Source organism: Amblyomma americanum, chromosome 3, assembly GCF_052857255.1.
Source record: "Amblyomma americanum isolate KBUSLIRL-KWMA chromosome 3, ASM5285725v1, whole genome shotgun sequence".
In the NCBI taxonomy this organism is placed as follows: Eukaryota; Metazoa; Arthropoda; class Arachnida; order Ixodida; family Ixodidae; genus Amblyomma; species Amblyomma americanum.
The window spans coordinates 207,518,307-207,539,174 of NC_135499.1; the positions used below are offsets into that span (position 1 = coordinate 207,518,307).

At 44.1% G+C, this 20,868-nt stretch overlaps 1 protein-coding gene across 1 annotated transcript; it reads left to right on the forward strand.

Moving 5' to 3' along the window:
• The first annotated feature begins 1,781 nt into the window (after positions 1 to 1,781).
• On the forward strand, positions 1,782 to 20,815 carry Pex11ab (peroxisomal biogenesis factor 11ab). The gene is made up of 4 exons (XM_077659778.1): positions 1,782 to 2,086; positions 2,163 to 2,278; positions 4,423 to 4,594; positions 13,876 to 20,815. Exons 1-4 carry the CDS (start codon positions 2,007 to 2,009, stop codon positions 14,216 to 14,218), a joined length of 711 nt encoding a protein of 236 aa, XP_077515904.1. The 5' UTR covers positions 1,782 to 2,006; the 3' UTR covers positions 14,219 to 20,815.
• The last annotated feature ends 53 nt before the right edge of the window (positions 20,816 to 20,868 follow it).

The following is a 20,868-nucleotide window of genomic DNA, read 5'->3' on the forward strand; positions in this document are numbered from 1 at the left end:
TAAAGCAGTATACACAGGATTGTCCTCGGAAATTGCTGCAACTAAGGGAAATCGATTAGCAGGAAATCTAAAGCGGCGCATGACTGCGAAAATAGCACAATATCACAGATGATCATAAATAATCAGGGCGGAGAATATAACCTGCATTGAAAGTTTTGTGAACATCGAAAAACTCCGAAGCCTCAGTAGGACGAGGTTAATCCGGAGCTCATTGACTAGGCGTTGCTTTGACACATTATTATTTTGTCATCAATGCAACCAGTGCTTCAAAGCGCTGCACTTGGTTATTTGAAATTTAGCGCCAGCCCTGCTCTTGTCTGTATTTGAGCGTGAACTAATTATTTTTTATTTAGCAGAGGAATCTCAATAAGAGTTCCTCGTGTGACGGGGTCCTGTTGCGGCTGCAAAAGACAGCGTTAATAATAGATCAGACACCGCGACGAGCAATGACTAGATTTATTCCCTCTCTGCTGAACTTGACTGAAAGCTTATTTGATCCGCCAGTTCTTGACCCAAAAGTTCGTCTATGACACCACTGAATACGCACTCGACTTCTTCAAAAACACCACTTACAATGTCACTAAAAATGTCCTTCGTAATGCAGTCAACAGCAGTCCACGGGTCGCCCATTGCGTTATCTGCAAGCAGCGGCTTCCACGTAGTCCTTCCTTCGACCTGTTTCCTGTACGATTCTAGTTCAGCAGTAAGACCAGCGGGCACACGAAGCAGCAGCGCGGGACTCTTCGAACTAGTCTTTTCCACTTTGTGCTTGTTCACGTCCACGTCACGGTATGCTTGGGAGTTTTTTTCCGTTTCACGCGTGGCATTCGAGCTTTCCCACGTAACGTGTGGACGACTGCCGTCCGACCACCTGAACACCCGCTCTTTCCTGATGACGGAGAACCGTTCGTTTGGGTCCGGATTCAGCCTCACGCGGAATCTTTCTCGGGTGTCTTCGAGCACGTTGGCCTCACGGCTCTGTGAAACACGTTCGCGAGATACATGTACGGAAACTGTCTGCGTTTGCGCGCTCACAGTCAGGACTTTTTCCTCGCCGCTTGCAAACGACTTCGAAGATTTTAGCCTGACAACAGAACCCGAGTCGTTTTGAAGCCGCTCCAGTTCGCGGTAATAGATGCCCAGCTGATCTGACAGTCGTCTCAGACAGAATGCAGGAGACGAACCGCTCACTTTGCGCGTAGGTGGCTTGCGAGGGGTTGCACCGGCTGCACCTCGATGCGTTGCTGCCGACGATCTTGCCGGGACGCTGGTAGCACGTTGCCTGCGCCACGGGTTCTCGACAATGTTGTGTCGAATGCAGTAACTTTCCCATTCCTGTTGCTCTCTGAGCCGAAGTAAGCGGTTTTTTAGCCTTTCGTGATAGTTTTGCAGAACAGTTAAGGTCTCTGGAGACACCGAATAGTTCATTTCGCTGACTGTGCATTTGCAGAACAACAAAATTTAACTCCAGTTAATGCGCGAACTTCGATACGTCTCAGCAAATGTCTTGGAACGCTTTTGATTTTTTTGAACTCTGTTGTTGCCGTGGGAACCACCCGCGTAGCCTACGTTATCATCAGACTTGGAATGCACATTTTTTACATTTGCTGCTAGACGGCAGTGGTAGCTTGTTAAAATTAGTAGGTTTTGGTTAAAATGTGCTCTTTTATGCACGAGCATAAAAAGTATAAACTAGTTGCCGCTTATTTAATTGTGCAATTTAATATACCTAAAGATAAATATTGTACTTATAATATTAATTTTCAACGGAGAGGAGGCTTGGAGGTGGCGGAGGTCTTTGGCCAACAACAAGAACCGTTTTCACAATTTTCCTTCCTGCCTGCAGCATTAGTTGGTCGATGTCTTCGGGCTGCGCATGTTTGCTCAGCAGGAAAACAGCGAGGCCCTTCATGGAGGTTTCAAATGAAAGAAGGAAAACGCGCTAAGCGGCTGGGCACTAATTGTGCAAGTCTGACTTTAAACATTTTTCCTCTGTCGACGGAGTCATGGATGCGAACGTACGTGATCTCTTGGCAGAAATATCGAAGTTTAACTCGCAAACTGCCGGCAGAGACAAATTCTTCCGGTAAGGAATCAGTTGTCAATTACTGCTACCTGGTTGGCAAGCATTACTAATTGTGTTCGTGTGTTTATGGTCTCAGGCTCTTGCAATACACTAGTCGGTTCCTGTGGTATTGGCTGCAGAAAACGTCAAACCGCAGAGACACCGTGGCACGTCTTCAGAACCTGGAGGTGACATTCAGCTCGGGACGAAGGCGTGAGTTTTCTGCCTTACTATGATCAGGTTTCGTGCAGAGATTTATTGACGGTGTACTGGAACTGCGAACTCGAAACCGGTGCCAAAAGGAACGGGACGACAAATTTGTCTGTACTTCAGACTCTGTTGCAAAGGTTACACATAGTTGAGGAGTCTGCAAAGGGGGCGACGCGCTGATTGGAGGACACAGCCGAAATAACTGCGATAGGTGGTTACGACCTTTACTGTCTTAATGTGTAGTGGCGCCCACATCACTTATCACTTATCATAAGTTATCAGCTAACATCAGCCTATAACGTATATGGGTATTAGTGTGCAATGGTTGCATCATCGTTAATTTGATTCGTTGTCAATGCCTTTTGTTGCTACCTCTGGTGCCATCAAGAACTAAGTATGGACTTCAGATTCAAGGCTCATACACAAAGATAGGACAGCAGTGTTTGCTTGTCATGACTACAGGGGTGCCTGGGAACGAAATCTATGCACTCTGCATCCACCAGCACTTAGTTGGTCGAGCAAGGATGCTGTTGTTTTTACCATGTTCAGTCTTCCTCTGCATTACTTTAACTTTCGAGTGTGTATATGATTTGGAAATTTGCTGAGAGCTTTCAACTGACTTCTGCATAACTTGTGTGTTATACATATTCGTCACAAAGGAGTGAGGGCTGAAATTTCATTGACAATTCTAAATCTGCCTGCTCTCTGTATGCCACAAAACCCAATCATTCACTGTTTGTGGATCAACATGACAGCAATACAAACAGTATAGTTGTGAGCAATGTGGGGGGGCGAACAAATTTTGAACATTTATTTATTGACTACTCCTTAGTTATATGTGACAAGCACAGTGTTTTATATTTTCTAACTAGTTTTTCTCTTGGCCCTTGACAGCCAAAAGTCATTTTCAAATTTAGTGGAAAAGTAACTAGAAAATTTGTCTTTTTGTGAAAAAAAGGTAGGGCTGCCCATATGGCCACCGTATGGCTAACCTGGGGCACAAGATTCTGCTCAGCTTTGCGCAACCTATCATGGTGGAAAAATGGGCCAATCACGTGACCTTGTCACATCATCCTAGGTTGCGTGACCTTGTGGCGTCATCACAACCTGCCCACCATGGCAGGTAGCAGTTAAATTAATGATTGCTCGCGAGAGGTTGCTCCGGAAGAGCAGCCTGGGTTGCACAAGTTCCACCGATGGCAACAGCTGCCATTGCAGGGCAGTGGCACGTACATTGCTTAACTGATGCACCGTTGTGCTAGCCATGGCAAAAGGACTCCCAAGGATCTATGAATGTTATGTATTAAATGGGACATTAACCCATTAACGCTTTTGCATTATACCCTTAAGGCAGAGTCTAAGTGTCTCCTCCAATTTTTTGGCTCTGAAATGCAAAATGCTCCAACCTGTCCATGCAACTAAAGTACAGTTCACCGTTCTAGTCATCATTAAATGCAACTGAAAATTATGGCATGAAAGTGGTGCCAGCTAATGCAATTTCACGTGCGGGGCTTTGATGTGTAGAGTGTAGCGGCCCTAAAAGCACTTTCAGGGTGAAGTTATGGAGGTGTTTACTGTTTAAATCACATTTGTCCTGACAAAATTGTAATTCTAGTGACTTCGAGTGCTTTCTAGCACTGTTCAAAGCTAGAGTTCATGGGAAAAAGAGTGAGTTAGTGTCTACAACCCTCTTTCCTAGGTGTTTGCCCATTGGAGCAAACTGGCTGTATTTCTACCCCCTCTCCCAGGCCCTGATGCATGCTAACAGCCATGTGGCTGCTGCGAGTTCACTGAAACCTTTATGCTGGCTTGTTCAGCTTTGACCGAAAAGCTATCATTTGTGACCCGCACCGGTAGCTCAGTGGTTGTGGCATTCGGCTCTTGAGCCTAAGACTGTGGGATCAAATCCTGGCCATTGGGGCCACGTTTCAAAGGAGACAAAATGCAAGAACTGCCTGGTGCCGTGCATTGTCAGGGTGCGGTAAAAAGCCCTAAATGCTCAAAATTGATCGGGGCCCTCCACATTGAAATCTCTCAAAGCCCACGCGCAGCTTTGGTGCATGAAACCTTGCATGTGCCTACCTTCTTATCCTGTTTTTGTTTCTAGCCAAATATTTCTTCATAGTGTATACATGTGTGCCTTTCAGTGCTGCGGCTTGGACGCTTCGTGGATGCCCTTCATGGTGCAACCCGCACAATCAGCATTCCTGACTTGTCACTGCGCCTCAGCCTGACCATGGCCCGTATCGGCAATGCCTTTTACATTTTGACAGACAACTTGGTGTGGCTTCACCAGGTTGGCTTGCTGTCATTGCGCAGGTGAGCTTGTGCACAAACTTACATGCTTTATTTGCAGCTGCAGCTGTACTTGTTTGAGCATGAGTAAAAATCTCTCTGCGCAGTGGTTGTAAAGTTTACTTTGCTGAGCTTTTGGATGTGTTGAAATAGGTTATTATTTGTTGGTTTTCTTAGCTTTTTATTATGCTTTGACAGTCTGTCAGCAAGCTTTCATATTTTATAGTTAAAAATACTTTCAACATCACTGCGAGTGATGCATGCACCATTGTCTTCACCCCCTTAGCAGATGTGAGTCTTTGTAAAGCTGCTTTTAGGGGACCAGACAGGTCTCTGTCCAATAGCACGAGATCAGGACTGTAGAGAAATGCTCCAGCACCTCAAAACGAAGTTTTCAATAAGTTCTAGCAATGTGAACAGTGGTGTGCATTGTCATGTAATCGCACAACACCCTCGGATAACAGCTCTTAGTTTTTAGTTCGAAGTAGAGTCGAAATTTTCATTGAACGTTTGAGTGTAATGAGCAGTTTTGACTGCTCAGGCATGCTCTTGGGAATGTCAGCAAATAGTGCATGGTAATTTTCCAACAGATGGATGCCTTTTTATCATTGGCATATTTGGTGATTGAAGGTACTTCTATACCATACTCCATGCTGCGTGATCCACTCTCAGGCTTGTAGTGATAAATCCACACCTTGCCACTGGTAATGCTCGTTTTCATGAAGCTGTCCTGTTTTCTATTCCAAGTTTTATTTGTTGACGTCTTTATCACTATGTTTTTGCTATTTGGTCAATTCTTTTCCAGTGCCTATTTTTCACAGGTTGTAAGTTTCTCTTTTATAATTGTGCAGGGAGAGTCATAGCTGGTTTGCAGGTAATTTGTGGCATCGTCATTTGTCACTCAACAGTCTCAAAGTTCAGTTCACTTTATACTCAGTGCTGTCGTCATTCATAGACTTGGACAGGCTGCATCTTCTTGGCTAAAACCTATGCAGTCTTCCTTGAACCCCTCTTCTATGCAAACTTAATCTTTAGTATAAAAAGACAGTTCATCTGTACTCTGAACAGACACACTACCATACATTCCCTTAGACTACATAAACAGAGTTACTGCTGGGGTGGCCACTATTCTCACACCATAGTAACAACTTAAACTTATGTAATCTGCTCAAAATTTTGCAGCAGGGACATGAGAGAGCTATCGTGTGTAAACAGTACTGACAAGACAGTGGTGTCAACTAGATTTTTAACATAGCTGTGTTATGGCTGATTTTTTAGTTGCCTTAGTATATGTCTCATGCCACAGTGTCGTTCCTTATTCATTGAAATGCAAGGGATACGTTGAAACTGTGCGAGATGGGCTTTCTCGGAAAGCAGTGGGCACCTGTGAGAGAGACAGTTGCAGTATGGCTCTGTAATCTGAGAAAAGATGCAGGGTTGTAAGATATGCAGTGTCTCACCTGAGTAGATGGAAACGCTTTGGAGCTGTGGGCATCCTTTATTATGCATAGGAACTGTTATATATATGATTGCTAGCTCTAGGAGAGGATTGATTGATTGAGGATCGATAGAGTTCTTGTCTGCGAATGTGATACATTTGTGCATGCCTGTGTTGTTCGTGTTGCTATGTGTACTGCCTCTCGCATCTGACAGACACATATTCAGACTTATAAACTCATCACCTTCACTTGACTTTTAAATTGCAGCTTCGCAAGGCTTGCGGTGATGCCCATTTTTTATGCTCAGAAAAAAAAAATGCAGTGCCTTCAATTGTAATCTGCACCAGATTTTCATGCTTCAATAAGCAAAATGAATCATTTCGCTCGGAACAAATAACCTTTATTGCAACCACTCTGTTGTCATGATGGAATTAAATGACACCACCACCTCAGTTGCCTTTCTAGCAGGTGCCTGTTTGCCTCCGAAGCAAAAATTTGTGCCTTGCCACAAAGTTATTAATTGAGCACCTGCTAGGTTTGAACTCCATCCGCCTTAGGCCTTTCTGCCTCCCCAGCTGCATAGCCCTAACTTCCATAGTCGCAGCCCTGTGGTATGCTCGCTGTGGTTGCACGAATCTGGCACTCTCTTCTTCATTTTCTAGACATTGGCCCTTCTGCGGCCCTCTGAAACCCTTCTAAGTCAACTTGTTGGAAAAAATCCTGTCCCTCTGCTTCTGCCAGTCATGCACATAAGTTTCAGGAATGCCAAGTGCATGTGAGGCCTTCTATTTACCACTTGTCCCCGCACACAAGATCACCTTTTTTTTTTTCAACCCAGTGGGTTATAATTGAACTCAGCGTGTCTTCGCAACCTACGTTTTCATGTTGGCTCAAATCTGGGTCGGACCCTTACTGGCAAGACACTTCAGATGCTTGCGAGGCCTATCAGTATTCGCGACTATAGTAGGCTAGGTAGATGATATTGACATGCAAAAATATCAAGCCACCAATTTGGGATGTTGAGGGTGTTGCTGGCTTAGTTCCATTTCATTACTCGATTCTAACGCACATGTCATTTTCAGGTAACATTTTATGGAAAAAAAAGATGCATGTTAAAATTGAGTTAATATGGCACTTATTCTAGCCAAACAGTCCAGATCGAGCACTGTCAGAATGTAGTTGTTTACTTTAGAGTGAGTTATGTAAATAAGCTTTCTAGTAGTTTAAGATGCATGGAAATTTAATTGTCAAGTGAGGGCAAATCAAATGAAGCATCAATATTGAAAATATGTTGTTATTTTGGCTTCTTTTGTGTCCAGGATGCATGTCTCATAAAGCAGTGAAGCAAAGGCCAGTTGCAGCTGCTGACATTTTGTGCATCACTGCAGCTATGAAGCTCTCACACATCATTGCAGTGGCCATTAGCACTGCAGAGGCCGATATGCGTCGCAAGCTTGAACAAAACACTTGTGCTGCAAAACAGTTACTACTGATATCATAGTGAGTAGTAGAAGTAGGCGCAAAAAGCTTTGGCTGGCACAAATTTCAGCCTCAAAATGAGTGAGTGTGCACATACACGCGTAAAGAGGATCGGCTTTCATGCACTTATTCATTGTGAGCTCATTTCCACCGTATTTGCCTTTCTCTCTGCGGCATCTTTGTAATTTCATCTTCCTTTGACACATGCTGCTTGCTAGACAAGGAGCTCATGGTCTGCACGCGTAGTCTGCTGGTGTGGCAGAGTTGTTTTCAAGGGAAAGGAAAATGTAGCTGGGCTTGGCTAAGAGTCAGGTTAAAAAAAGGTAAGGAAGCTTGTGGGGATGAGGTGGCCGCTGCTGCAGCAGCACAGAGATTATTGGAGAACATTGGGAGAAAGGTTTGTCCTGCAGCTTACGTAATCTGGTGGCTGATGATGATCACGACGACGATGATGGCAGTGGCTTTGGGGGCATTTGTTGCTCCGAGTAAATACTGGCACTATTTGACCTCGTGGCACATACTGTTTTGCAGCTATGTTGGTGTATATGGAATTCATGATTCAATATCAATTTCTGTCTCAGTCACTGCTACGTGCCTTTTTTACTGAATCACTTTACTGAATCACCATACTTTAATGGATCCAGAATTAGTTTCACCTCATTTTTCAACTTCTTGACATTCTCATAGCTAGTGGGCACTTATCTTCAAGAGCTTGATAAAAGTAACAGGCAACACCAGTGTGCTGCTGGCTGGATGTATGCGGTGATGCATGACCAATGGCAGGCTTCCCCTGCTTTTAGTTCCTGGGAACAGGTGTACACGGATTGCAGTAAGAAAGAAATGGAAGCCTTTCATTTTCATTTGCTGCCTCTCAGTCATGATTGACAAGCTGAAAGTTTTCTCTCAGTGCTGTCACTTGCTGTGGTCGACAAGTTGCAGCACAAAGCTTACTGATAAAATGATTTTTGCAGCTGGGCATGTTCTTTTGGCTGAGGTTGGTGAAAATGTCTATAAATAGGCATTGAGTGCTGATGGAGTGTACCCACATGTTTCTCGCCCCGCATGGTGCATGACCTTTTCAAACCTGTAACAGGTTCACAAACAGAAGGCTGTTAGCTGGGAAAGACAGCTGCTTAGTTCAGCTTTGGCATTTCGGCAGCTGACCTCTCCTAGAGGGTACATATTTCGAGGAGCATTCAAGTTTTAAGGTTGCCTAATCTTTTTCACCATAATGAAAGCAGGTACCACCGTGCAGGTTGTGTAAAAAAAAATTTGACAGTCATTAGGGTTTTAGCTAGATAGCAGCCTTAACTAGTTTGCAGAAAACACATGACCCAGTCTCATGCCAGGAGCATTTTAGATATTGAAACTATCAGGCTTTGGCTCCAAGCACAGTGTGTGCTTATCCAATCTTTCCAGTTTTATAGAGTGACACCGATTAGAATTTATTTTGTTATGCGTGTTGAACTGCATGTGCTCACCCATACTTTCCAGTTTTATGGAGTGACACTGATTAGAATCTATTTCGAAACACTTGAATGTGAAATATGGAATGATAGCATGCTTGTAGGGGGGACAGTCTAAAAAAAGTCAGACATCTTGTTTTGTTTTACTATTGTGAGTCTTATTAAAAAGAATTAAAAGTAAAAAGTAAAGCGATACAACCCGTGCCAACCAAACATCATGTGCAAGCGAACCATAGGATCTTCAAGCATGAACTAGTTGGTCGAACAACATGGTTTCTGTGCTGGAATAAATGGTCACGGTAGACCACTGACTGACAGTAGGACAGGTAATATCAGCAACGCTTCTGCCTCCATAGGATCTGTGCACACTGCCCATCATGAAGGCATAAAAATGGGGGAAGTTTCTTCCGTGTGGGTTCTGGAAACGGTAGCGAAGGAACACTGGGCTTCATGCGTCCCAATGTGCTTTGCAATGTTGACACATGATGACAGTATGAATGGTGCTTGCAATTCATCAGCTGTCACAGTGGTTGACAAATGAGTTCATATTTCCTTCCTGAAGCCTACCAGTAAACAAATCGGTGGATGCACACAAACTCACCACCACCACCGATACACTACCACCAGTAAAGAGTTATTGGCAGTGAACATTACGGGTGTCATTCTTTGGGACAGTGAAAGCATTACACTCACTGCATTCCCAGGAACACAAATGTGATGGCTGGGGTGCAGAAAGACGGCCAGGCTTGTAAACAAACTTTTTTTCGGAATTCAGAGATAAACAGCCTGGAAAGACTGCTGTTTTGTGCTTTCATCAAGGGCAGTACATGTGCCAAAGCTTTCTTATGACAAGACCTTGGTTTATCGTGCTGCTTACCTACTTGGCCTTGCGCTTAGTGATTTTTGGCTTCTTCCTTTGCAGAAAGAAAGACGCGCGGTCTAGCTGTTCCGCTCATGCATCAGTGATTTTCCAATAAGTGAAACAGACTCCATAAAGGCATTCAAAGCAGCTATACAATCACAGCATCAGTACTGCAAATTATGTGTGTCTGTCCAGGGTGATTATGTTAAAAAATGAGCTAGAATTTCCTGCAGTCAGTTTTTGTTTTCTTTGTTTCAAATAAGTTGGAGACCTTGAAACTTCAATGCACCTCGTACTCCTAGCGTTTCAGGTTCAGCATTATTACACTATTAATGTATGTGATAAAGCTGATTGGGTAACTCCTGGTACTTAAATCCCTGTATATTTCAGAGCTGGTCACAAGTAACGCCAAGAGCGAAACTGTATCTCGATGAAAGGAGAACAACTAGTATGTCTCATTGGCAGCAAAGTCGGTTTGCTATGCTCTTTACTGCAGTCAGCCTGAGCAAATTACATTTTCTCATGGGATTGCGCACGTATGTTGGCAGAAAAATACACCTCATCTAAAAGTGATGCAGGATGTAAAAAGCACCAACTTTGGTTTTGGCTTATTAATATTTTTACGTGGCGACCAGCCGAAGAATGAGCTGAGCTGAACTATGGCAGTGAGATGAAGTTAATGGCGGCTTGCCTAGCGCGAGCGCTCCGTTCTGCGCCACTGCCAGCTTCGTCGTCTTCGTGACACTACCCGGGATGCAGAGCGATCGTCCCAATCGTGAATAGTAGAAGACACTGACGAAGAGATGCGCTCGATGGTGCTGGGTTCAGAGGACGGTACAACAGAAATGGCATGGGGGAAGTGCTGGCTGCCACGATGAAAGATATATGGCCGAATGAATTCTGGTCCACGAAGATTCCGGGCCGCTGGTCGCCAGGAGCCGACGGTCGAAGCCCTTGGACGCACCGAATGGCAGGGGGGCTGTGTCCTCACGTGTGGGCAGCGTCTCGGGTTGATCGGGTCATGGGGTCGGGTCGCTGCAGCGTTGTTGTCATCGTGTCTTGTGATCAAGGCTGGGGACGGGGCTGGGGTGTGCGGTGAGGTTGGTTCGGGCTTGGAGGGCTGGGGCACGGCCGGGCGGCACAGATCAGGATCTCACGGCCGACGACCTCGGCTGACGGAGGACGCCGAAGCTCCAGAACCAGGATGCAGGATGATACCCCACACCTCCAGCCAAAGAATGAGGCGAGCTGAACGATGGCAGTGAGATGAATTTAATGGCGGCTGGCCTAGCGTGAGCGCTTCATCCCGCGCCACTGCCAGCTTCGTCGTCTTCGTGACAATATGTACATCATTTGGCCAAATTTTGTCACAGGCACTCATAAAGGCCTCTCCACGCCTTCAAACATGAACTTTGTCATGCTTGCAATGTTTGTTCTGTAGGGCCCTTAAGAGCGGAGCTAAAAATGTAGGTATGTATGTGCACGTGTGCGAAGTAACCAGTTTAGCAAACCTTTTTTTTTTTTTAGGAATGTGAAAAGACAAGGAGTTAGTTTTCATGGTCTCGCTTTAGCGATCAAATGATGATGTCATGCTTTACCGATGGGAGCTTGGCAAACACACGCACACCTAGAGAGTCATGACCATAATAGGCAAGATAACCCAGTTATCCCTACTGCCTACTCACCTTTAACTCTCGTCACTTGCTACATCTGTGGTGGATTTATTAAAGGGCCACTGGCCAGGTTTAGAAGCTCTGAGCAAACAAGCACAGCATATAAGACAGGTACTTGTAATCATTTTGGCTAGTTATAACTGGTATTCGTAGCAAGCATACGAATCCAAGTGGCATGTGTGCTCGCTGGAATGGCGCTGATCTCCCTTCTTTCTACTTGTCATGCAAGGGGGGTGGGCTCTGCCTTATTGAGAACATGCTGGCATCAGTTAGAAGTTATGTCTCAGAGCAGATAGTTCCACTTCAGCTGCGGCATGCGAGACCACGGTGGTAATGTGCCATGCTGCGAAAAAAAAAAAAAAATGCAGATGATTACGATAGCTGGCAATGTGAAATTTTAATGCAGCTCTTCACACGCCACCTGCCACCGCTGGCAGGTGGCGTGTTATGCTGCTAGCTACCTTCTTGGATATTCCCGTAGCAGCCACCTGGAAGGTGGCGTTTCGCTCAGCTACTAGGACAGCCGGTTATGGGGACTACGTCGATGACTACGACGTGGAAGCCAGGAATGGGCACCTAAGAGCTGCAGTCTAAAATTAGCATTAATGGGTTAATGCCCGTATATGCAGAATTGGTCATTCTCAACTTTACATTTATAGATCCCTGGGAGTCCTCATACCCCTTTTGGTGCAGTGGTGCAGCGGTTAAGCGATGCACTACTGCCCTGCAATGGCAGGTGCTACCACCAGTGGGGCTTGTAGTACACAGGTTGCTCTTCCTGAACGACCTCTCGCGACCAGTCATTAATTTAACTGCCACCACCTGCCATCGTGGTCAGCTTACTCACAATCCAGTGGGCAGGTTATGATGATGCCACAAGGTTACATGACCTAGGTAGCCCACCTAGATTTCTTCTCCGGGGTTGCCTGTGATTTTTCGCTCGCAACACTGATGATGCCAGATTTTCTGCAGGACGCGAGTTAACACTCTTGCGTCAAAAGCTCCTAGGTTGTTTTTTTCTTCCTCAGGGAATAGCAAGGGACAGCAGTAGTGTTGCCCTGCTCACCCCCTACCTGCCAGCTTGGGGTGCTCACTCCCAGGCTGTAATGAGCCAAGCCCTACGTCGAACACTCAAGGCAACTTGCAGCTGTCACCATAGCACACAAGAATTGGATACCTTCATAAAACGTGAATGAAGTCTCACTTGATTGAGATAGAGGCCGTTGCAGCTTGCAAGGGGATATAGCAGGAATATATAGAGACAAGCATCGGAGTTTATGTCATGTTAGGACAGTTTTATCGACTTTTGAGCGGAATGCCCACAGCAGTGGTAATGGCGATAAGTTTTATACCATGTGCTTTTATATGAGTGACCTCTGAGCACATCAACAACAAAGCATGCAGGTGTCATAAAAATCTCATTGCATTTGATGCCTTTGCATTCCCTGATGACGTATCGACTGTCAGATCACACATGTGTACAGCTTAAAACAGTGGGATAGGAGCTGGAAATGTAATGCATAAGCGTCCTAGAAATTCCGCTAGAATGGAGTGCCTGTGTTGCGATAGTTGGAAGAATGAACGTGCAATATATCAGCTGCAGCTGAAATGTACTCTTCATGACACCTCTTTTTTGAACTGTGTGTCAGTATTGGCAGGAATTTCGTTGTCAGGTTTGTTTTCGTGAAATGCTTACTCGCGACGATACTACTATGGAGTAGCTTTACAGCTAGCACTTGATTGCAGGCTGACCTCTTACATGACAGAGTGCAGAAGCATAAGTGTAGATATGAGGTAGACATTGAATCCAAGTGATGTAGAGCTATCTGGCGTCACCTTTCAGGCCGCTGCGGTAGCTCAGTGGTTGCGGTGCTCGGCTGTTGACCCTAAAGACGCGGGCTCGATCCGGGCCACGGCGGCCACATTTCGATGAGGCGAAATGCTAGAGGCCTGTGTACTGTGCGATGTCAGTGCACATGAAAGAATCCCAGGTGGTCGAAATTATTCGGAGCCCTCCGCTTTGGTGCCCCTCATAGCCTGAGTCGCTTTGGGACATTGAACCCTGTGAACCTGTCACCTTTCATTCACTCGAAAGACCTTTGAATGCCCATATGACTTCTTTTTGCTTCTTTACTATGCAATGATACACATCAACATAAGCACCCTGGTTTACATCTCTGACTGTAAATTTTTGTTACTAGAACACCTTCACTTCTCTGTCTGTAATATTTTCTGTGTTGGGAAAGCATGCATTTAAAAATTTCACCTTTGTTTCTGCATTTGGTCGATTTCAGATTGTGGAAATGCTGTGGAACAAAGCCACTGGGACGTTTGAAGTGGAAACTGGAGCAGTACGCAATAGAGCCATCCCTTTTCTTTTGTACAGGGATGCCTGGAGTCGCACGAGCAACAAGTTCTGGCTGCTGGCCATTGCCGCTGCGCTCATACGTGACCTGATCGAGCTGTACCAGATACTGCCCGTGCTGCTGGCCGCACCATCCAAGGCCCACACCCTGAGGGCCTCGTTGCGTATGCTATGGGCATCAGCAGCCTTCCACAAGCCACTCCTTCTCGACCTGGTCAAGAACTTTGCAGACCTGTGGATACCTTACACAGCACTGGGCCATGCCAGCCTTGAACCGGGAACAGTGGGACTGCTTGGGGTTATCTCCAGTGCAGCTGCCATTTTGCCCATGTTTGACACGTCTTATTCCCTCAGTCCTGCATGAAATGGTGGCTGGCGAGTGTGTCTACTACTGCAGCAGGAGATAATGGTTGTGCTTCATTATACCTCTACCATTCAATGTTCACGGCATAAGTGGCTGTCACAGGTCTTAGTTACACATCACGTCCAAAATGGTATTGCTTTCTGATGAAACGGCACAAACAGCTTGCCTAGATACAGCCAATGTGCATTGAGCAGCGAACAAACTAGTGCAAGCCAGTAGATTGGTTTGTTTTATTTATTGCAAATGGGCCCATTTCTGAGTCCTGCTATGCTATTTCTTTACCTAAAAAGGAACCAACAAACTTGAGCTTCCTAGAATTGGGAGCTGGTTCTTAGTGACATTACATTCAACAGTGGTGGGTTCACCTGCTTTTCTTGCGATACACAGCCATTGATATCGTGATGTAGCAAATCCAGTACACCTCTCTCTACATTGTTGGAACAGTCTATGAATAACCGCTGTTACGGCTGCAATACAGCGCCACCTTCCAAACTGTGAACTGAAACACCTGGCTGTCATTTGCTGTGTTTCCAATAATTGAAATCCGAGCATGCACACCTGCTGATAACAGCAGCATGTGTTATCAGGGCTGGCAGCTTTCAGGCCTATTGTCCTGATGTCTCAGAAAGCTTGCTAGATGTTGCGAATGCATTTTCATTGTCGTGATGACATGCCATAGCAATGGCGCCTCTTCTAGCAGTGTTGCTCCAAGTGACTGACATGTAGTAAACCTTCTACGATTCTACTGCACATAGATCACACTGTATACCATTTAAGGCCAGTGCTCCTGACATAGAAATGTCATCTACTGTGTAACATACACAGGCCACTATCGTCATTATAGGCAAGGCTAAGCTTGGCAACTGAGCAATGACCATAATTACAGCACTTGCATATTGACAGCTTATCACCACCTGTCTCTAAATAACTCAGAATTCCAAAACTTGCTTGATATATTTTTGAGCTGTGACAAGTAGTGGCTGCAGTAGGAAAATAAGTGAGCTTATGGTTAGCACCTTGTCTTAAACGAGCATGCCTCATTTGTCATGCGAGCTGCTGTGCTTGTTATTGTAGTGGGCTGTGTTACAATTTTGGATCAATCATGTCATTCATCTGCAGTTAGGACCACAGGAACTATGAAGTCATGGTGCCGTGGCTGTGAGAAAACAATGTTTTGGCAAAGCAAATACTTCTATTGTGCACATGCAGATGTGCTGTGGAACCAGCAAATTGTTTGTGAGATTCACCTGTATTTAGTATAGTGTGGTTGCACGGTGCCCCATGTTTCACTAGCGCACAACAGCTGCATGAAAGCTTAATGGGCAAAGTTGCATTACCCCTGGCATTATTTACTGACCACTTGATAATTTGTCACATGTAGCATTCCAGGTTTGCTTAGAGTACCATGCTACTTGCGAAGTCCATCTTTGCTGGAAATAGAAAATGGCAATGCTAAGCAACGAAGAAACATCCCAGGACACCCGTATATAGTCTTGCAGCACACAGTGTTGATGTTGTCAAACCGTACCTGGTGTTGAATTTTTTGTCTTTGGGATAAAATCTGTGCACAAGAAATCTAATACATTACAAACATGACAGGATTAGGCTGAATATGTGGCATTTATGTATTGAGTATTTATTTTGCAAAAGGATGAGCTTTTACCGTTTTTCTGAATTTGAACTAAACGTACAACAATATTCTAATTATGCACATGACTACATGGCTGATTTAGTGAAAGGTGTATCAGAAAAGGTGCTTTTTGTTTGTGTTTATTACTGAAAGGTCATAGCGCAGTAACCAATGGTTTAAGCACATAAGATCAACTTGTTTTTGTGGAATTGTGTGAACCATGGCTTCTCAGGGTGTCGGTTGGTCTGTGTTTGAAAAAAAACACTAGTTAGAGTTATTGGTTATCATGATCAAGTCAGACGTGCTGTTAGATGTTATAGTACTTTTAAAGTAGCATCCATAAGCACGAGCTGATGCCTGTTTATATTTTCATATAATGCCAACAGACAGACACATGCACAAAAAAATATGAAATTTAATGATTTGAGACATGCAGGCATGTGCTTGTGCATTTCAAGAGCAGATTTATGGGCCATCTCTTAGAGTGGCCTTATAGTGGGGGGGCACTCCTTTTTCCACATTACATTTCTTCAGTTTCATGAAAAAAATATGGGCGAAAAAATGGCTTCAGCATGTTAGATTTCTTGCTGGGGAATGGTTTATCTGTTTATGTTCATTTTTTGCTTTTTCCTTTGTACTTTTTTACTTGAAGAGTGTGCTGAAAGCAGCCATTTTATTGCTTATTTTAATAAATGAGGCAAGATTAATAGACAGCTGGCACATGTACAGTGTGTCCTACAGGTCATGACAGCTGTTGTGGTTGTGTGCTTCAGTTTGTTATTTGACTAAGTTGGGGGCCATGGTCTCGGACTCTCACTTCTGGTAGTACTTTCGCATTTGCATTTTGAAGCATACAGCACAGTGCCTTGCTGTAACAAAGGTCACCTGTCTATGTATTTCTGCTGGCTTATTCCATCTAGCTGTGTGTGCCTGGCCCACCTGATTGTGTGGGCTTAGTCTGCATTCTGCTTCAAAATCAAAATGCTTATTTAGGCAGTCAAATGAGATGTAATGGCAACTTGACTGTCACTTCTTGTCAGCAGTGTAGAAACCTACAGTGCAGGTTGGATCTAGAAACAATTATGATTTTCCAGGTGCTTTAAAAAGAATTTGCAGGAACTTATTTCATTGTTTTGCTTATGTCAGCACACTCCATGACCAGGTAATGTCAATTTGACATTGACAGGAAGGTTGTGTACCCATAAATTTTCACTTCTGGTTCCACTATTGCAGACAGTGGGCCTGCTCTGAAAGTGATATTGCCAAAAGTGATATTTTTAGGATGCTGCCTGAGAAATGTGGGGACATTGGGCCCTTCTGCAAAAGTATGTTTCACATGGCTGGCAGCAGGGCTGCCAGGGGCAAGAACAGCTTGGTGTGATGAAAAGTGGTATTTGCTGCATCCAGTAACAAAGTGTTGAGTGATGTGCAGAAGAAAATACAAAGATGAAAACGAACACCGGTTTGTGCTAGTGTGTTCGCGCTACATTCATGCTATCAACCTGTATCGGCAAGCCTGAGCCTCAAAGCTAATCTGCATCTGCTGTTTGCATTGTAGTTAAATTTGAGGTAGTCAGTGCCATGGTGATATGGAGCTCATCACATAGTTCAGTCAGTTGAGCTGAACATCTGACATTTTGTGTGGAGCTGCATGCATAATTTCTCTGTAAGCTGTCTTTTTTAAGCATCGAGTGAGCATTGCGCATATGCTACTTGCCATTGTTGTCTCGGTGATGCTTTACAGCAGTATAGCAACCCAGTGAAAATTGCTCCTAAAGCAGATGGAGCTGTTTGTTACAGAAAGGCTCAAGAGGAGCTGCTTGACTGCACAGAAAGTTTCTGCGCTGGAAGTTTGGGCTGCAACATGACCTTAGTTGTAGGTTACTTTCTTTTTTCTTGTTTTGAATTGTGTGAATGTGGAACTGCTAACATTGCCCAACATTAATGGAACAATATGTGTTTTATGTTTTGTGGCATTGAATGCATACCAAGTTACAAAGCCTGTTAGTGTGTGGAACATTGAGTGTGGCATTCTCCAACTTAGTGTACCATGGAATGTGATAAATCATTTGGCAATGTTCAAATGATGGGCTGCGCATTATTCATGATCACTTTAGTCGCATTGTACTGCAATGCTTTGCTTTTTTGTTTTACACACTTTTACCTGCAGTTGTGTTGTATTCATTCATAAGCTGAAGTAGTGGTGCTGGCTGAATGCATGAGGTAGTCAGTGCTGCAGTAATATTGAGGTCATTACAAGATCAGTCAGGTGAGCTAAACAACCCACATTCTTTGTGGAGCTGTTTGCATAATTCATCTGCAAGCTGAGCCTCTTTTATCCACTGAGTGCGCCTTGCTCGCATATGCTCGCACATACGCTCGCATGCCATTGTTGTCTCAGTGATGGAACCACACTCTCGCCATACTAAACCAGCATTAAGCTGAACTTGGCTTTCCTGTCATGAACATATAAAGTGTGATTGGTCACCTCTCTCTTATCGTAAACAACCACTGTGTGTGAAAGGTTCTGAAAATTATTTTTAAAGCTGAGCACTTTCTATGTATTGTTTTCGAAATTCTCGGTGATAGTATTTCAATGTATTTATGGGAATAGGTCCAATAAATAGGTGGAGTAGATTTCAGTTGAGAGAATAATTACTGATTAGCAGTCACCTGGGCCAGGCCTATAACTGCATAAGAAATTTGTACACCATTCCTTTGTGGCTGCTAATGAGTAAATCCCGGTGATATGCATCTCTCTACTGTGATTGTAATGTAGTTCAAAGCCCGTTTTGTTAGGTTTCTACCTCCTAAGTCTGTGGTTACAGCTAGAACCTGCCACCTGTTTGGGCATGTTGGATGAGGCAAGAAAGAAAGGAAAACACCATTTACACAGTGTAAACATTACTGTAAGGAAGGTGATCCCATTTAGATAATTTCACTGCTTTGAAGCTTTAAATGCTGCCCCATCTGAAATGTGTTTTGATCCTGTCATTCTGATGGGTAATGTTAACGTGTCTAGTGCAAGAAATTCGTTCAAGAAAAACCTGTAGTGTTTGAAGACAAATGGCTGCTTGCAGTTCACTTTCTTCTGCATGAAAGCCACAAACACAGGTGCACTCACAGATAGAGGAGTGCATGCTCACGAAATACTTTGCTGTGCATGTTAGCAACACTGAGAACTGGACAAAAATGTCTTGAATTTTAGGCAGATACACTCCGGCTTCAAGAAGGTCAAACAATGTGGCCCGCCTAACTAGGAATAGTTGATCAATATTCCTGATTGTATAAATGAGTTAGTGCGTGTTGACACTGGTATCCCCTTCCAAACTTTATTATGTGCAACAAAATAGCACTCCCTTTTGAGAGTGGCCAGGATAAGAATAAATATATGTGAGGTGAAGAATTTCAGCGGACTACAGATAGCAAAGATGCAAGACATTATTCGATAATGTGAAACAGACGAGACCTCTGTGAATATGTGCGTACAAATCCAAGTAACCATCGTCTTTGATCAATACATACATTTTTTGCCATTTATACTGAAGCTGTGTGTCATTCATTGCTTGGTCATAACAAGATACTTATCTCAAGTTTTTTTTAGCTAACATAGATGGCAGTGGCATATGTCACGTTCGTCAAGCTTCAGGAACTTCATGACAAGGCCTTTACATGATGAACTCATGCCAGAGCAAATGTCTTGGCAAATTGTCCCAGAAAACTAGAGGTGTCTCAAGGTGTTTAGGAAGAGATGGGAGATGCTACTGCTCGTACTGGCATAATCACTGTTACAAAAGCTTGCCTTTGGTGCGCTCTACACCTTACATCTATTAGCTGCATGAGGATATTAAATAGCATCATATAGCCGCCACTGTGGCTCAGTGGTTATGGCACTCGGCTGCTGACCCAAAAGACGCGTGTTTGATCCCGGCCGCGGTGGTCGAATTTCGACGGAGGCGAAATTCTAGAGGCTCGTTTACTGTGTGGTTTCAGTGCACGTTGGAGAACCCCAGATGGTCGAAATGTCCGGAGCCCTTCACTACGGTGTCGCTCACAGCCTGAATCGCTTTGGGACGTAAAAAAAATCATCATATGGTGTTGCTCAAAAGTTCCATTACTATAACTCTTCCCAGTAGTCTCATTTTCATTTTGAAATACAAGTGCTCAAATTGTGGTACTTGGCATATTGCATGCTACTGGACATTTAAGTAATGCAAATATGACTTTTCTGTGTGCTTAGTGTTTTATTTAGTGGAAACCTAAGGTATAGGATTACATATGTTCAGAAGTATGTTTAGAGTGAAGTTTTTCACCAGTACCTTTCTAATGTTGCACATACCAATGCTTTTGTGCTGCAGTCCAAACAACATGGTGTAAAATGTAAACCTGCTGTACCTGAAGCATGTTTGCAATGCATATTATGTAGTATGCAGTCTTTAAAAATGTTTGCTCCATGTATTGTGCACATTGTAGCATGCGGTAGCAGCACAAAATGTGCGTGTGTGTGAGCCTAGGTAGTGGCGAGTGTGTGTTGAGAGGTCTCAACACACACTCAATAACACACACATGGAAAAAATAATGCCATAATGGTGAGCGTACTCTGTACAGCCATGAATGCTAGTTTTTGTAAAGCACTGTGCGCAACACCAGTGCAACTTGCAGGTCCTCATGTGTCACTGTGCAGGGGCGATTGCAGGAGTCTATGTGCAGCACTAAGTTGTGCAGGTGTTGTTCACAAGAGATGACACTGCAAAGAACTAAAATTATGTGGCTCACTCTCCCAGCCATGACAACTAGCGGCAACAAAATTGACTGTGGACCTTATTCACTTCTGTATAATTTACTAAATTAAATATTTTGACATTGTTGCAAGTTCCTGTGCCTGTTTTGACTTTCAACATTGCGTGTACATTACTGAACCAGCTTCTGTATAATTTTCTAGATTAAATATGTTGATATTGTTGCAAGTTCCTGTTTCAACATTTAACATTGCTTGTACATGATTAAAGTAGTGTGCCTG

Bases quoted from the DNA above. Each gene is read 5' to 3' on its own strand.
- Pex11ab (XM_077659778.1), top strand. From the start codon at position 2,007: ATGGATGCGAACGTACGTGATCTCTTGGCAGAAATATCGAAGTTTAAC. The intron at 2,087-2,162 runs GTAAGGAATCAG...TTATGGTCTCAG, and splicing joins GGCAGAGACAAATTCTTCCG to GCTCTTGCAATACACTAGTC. The intron at 2,279-4,422 runs GTGAGTTTTCTG...TGTGCCTTTCAG, and splicing joins ATTCAGCTCGGGACGAAGGC to TGCTGCGGCTTGGACGCTTC.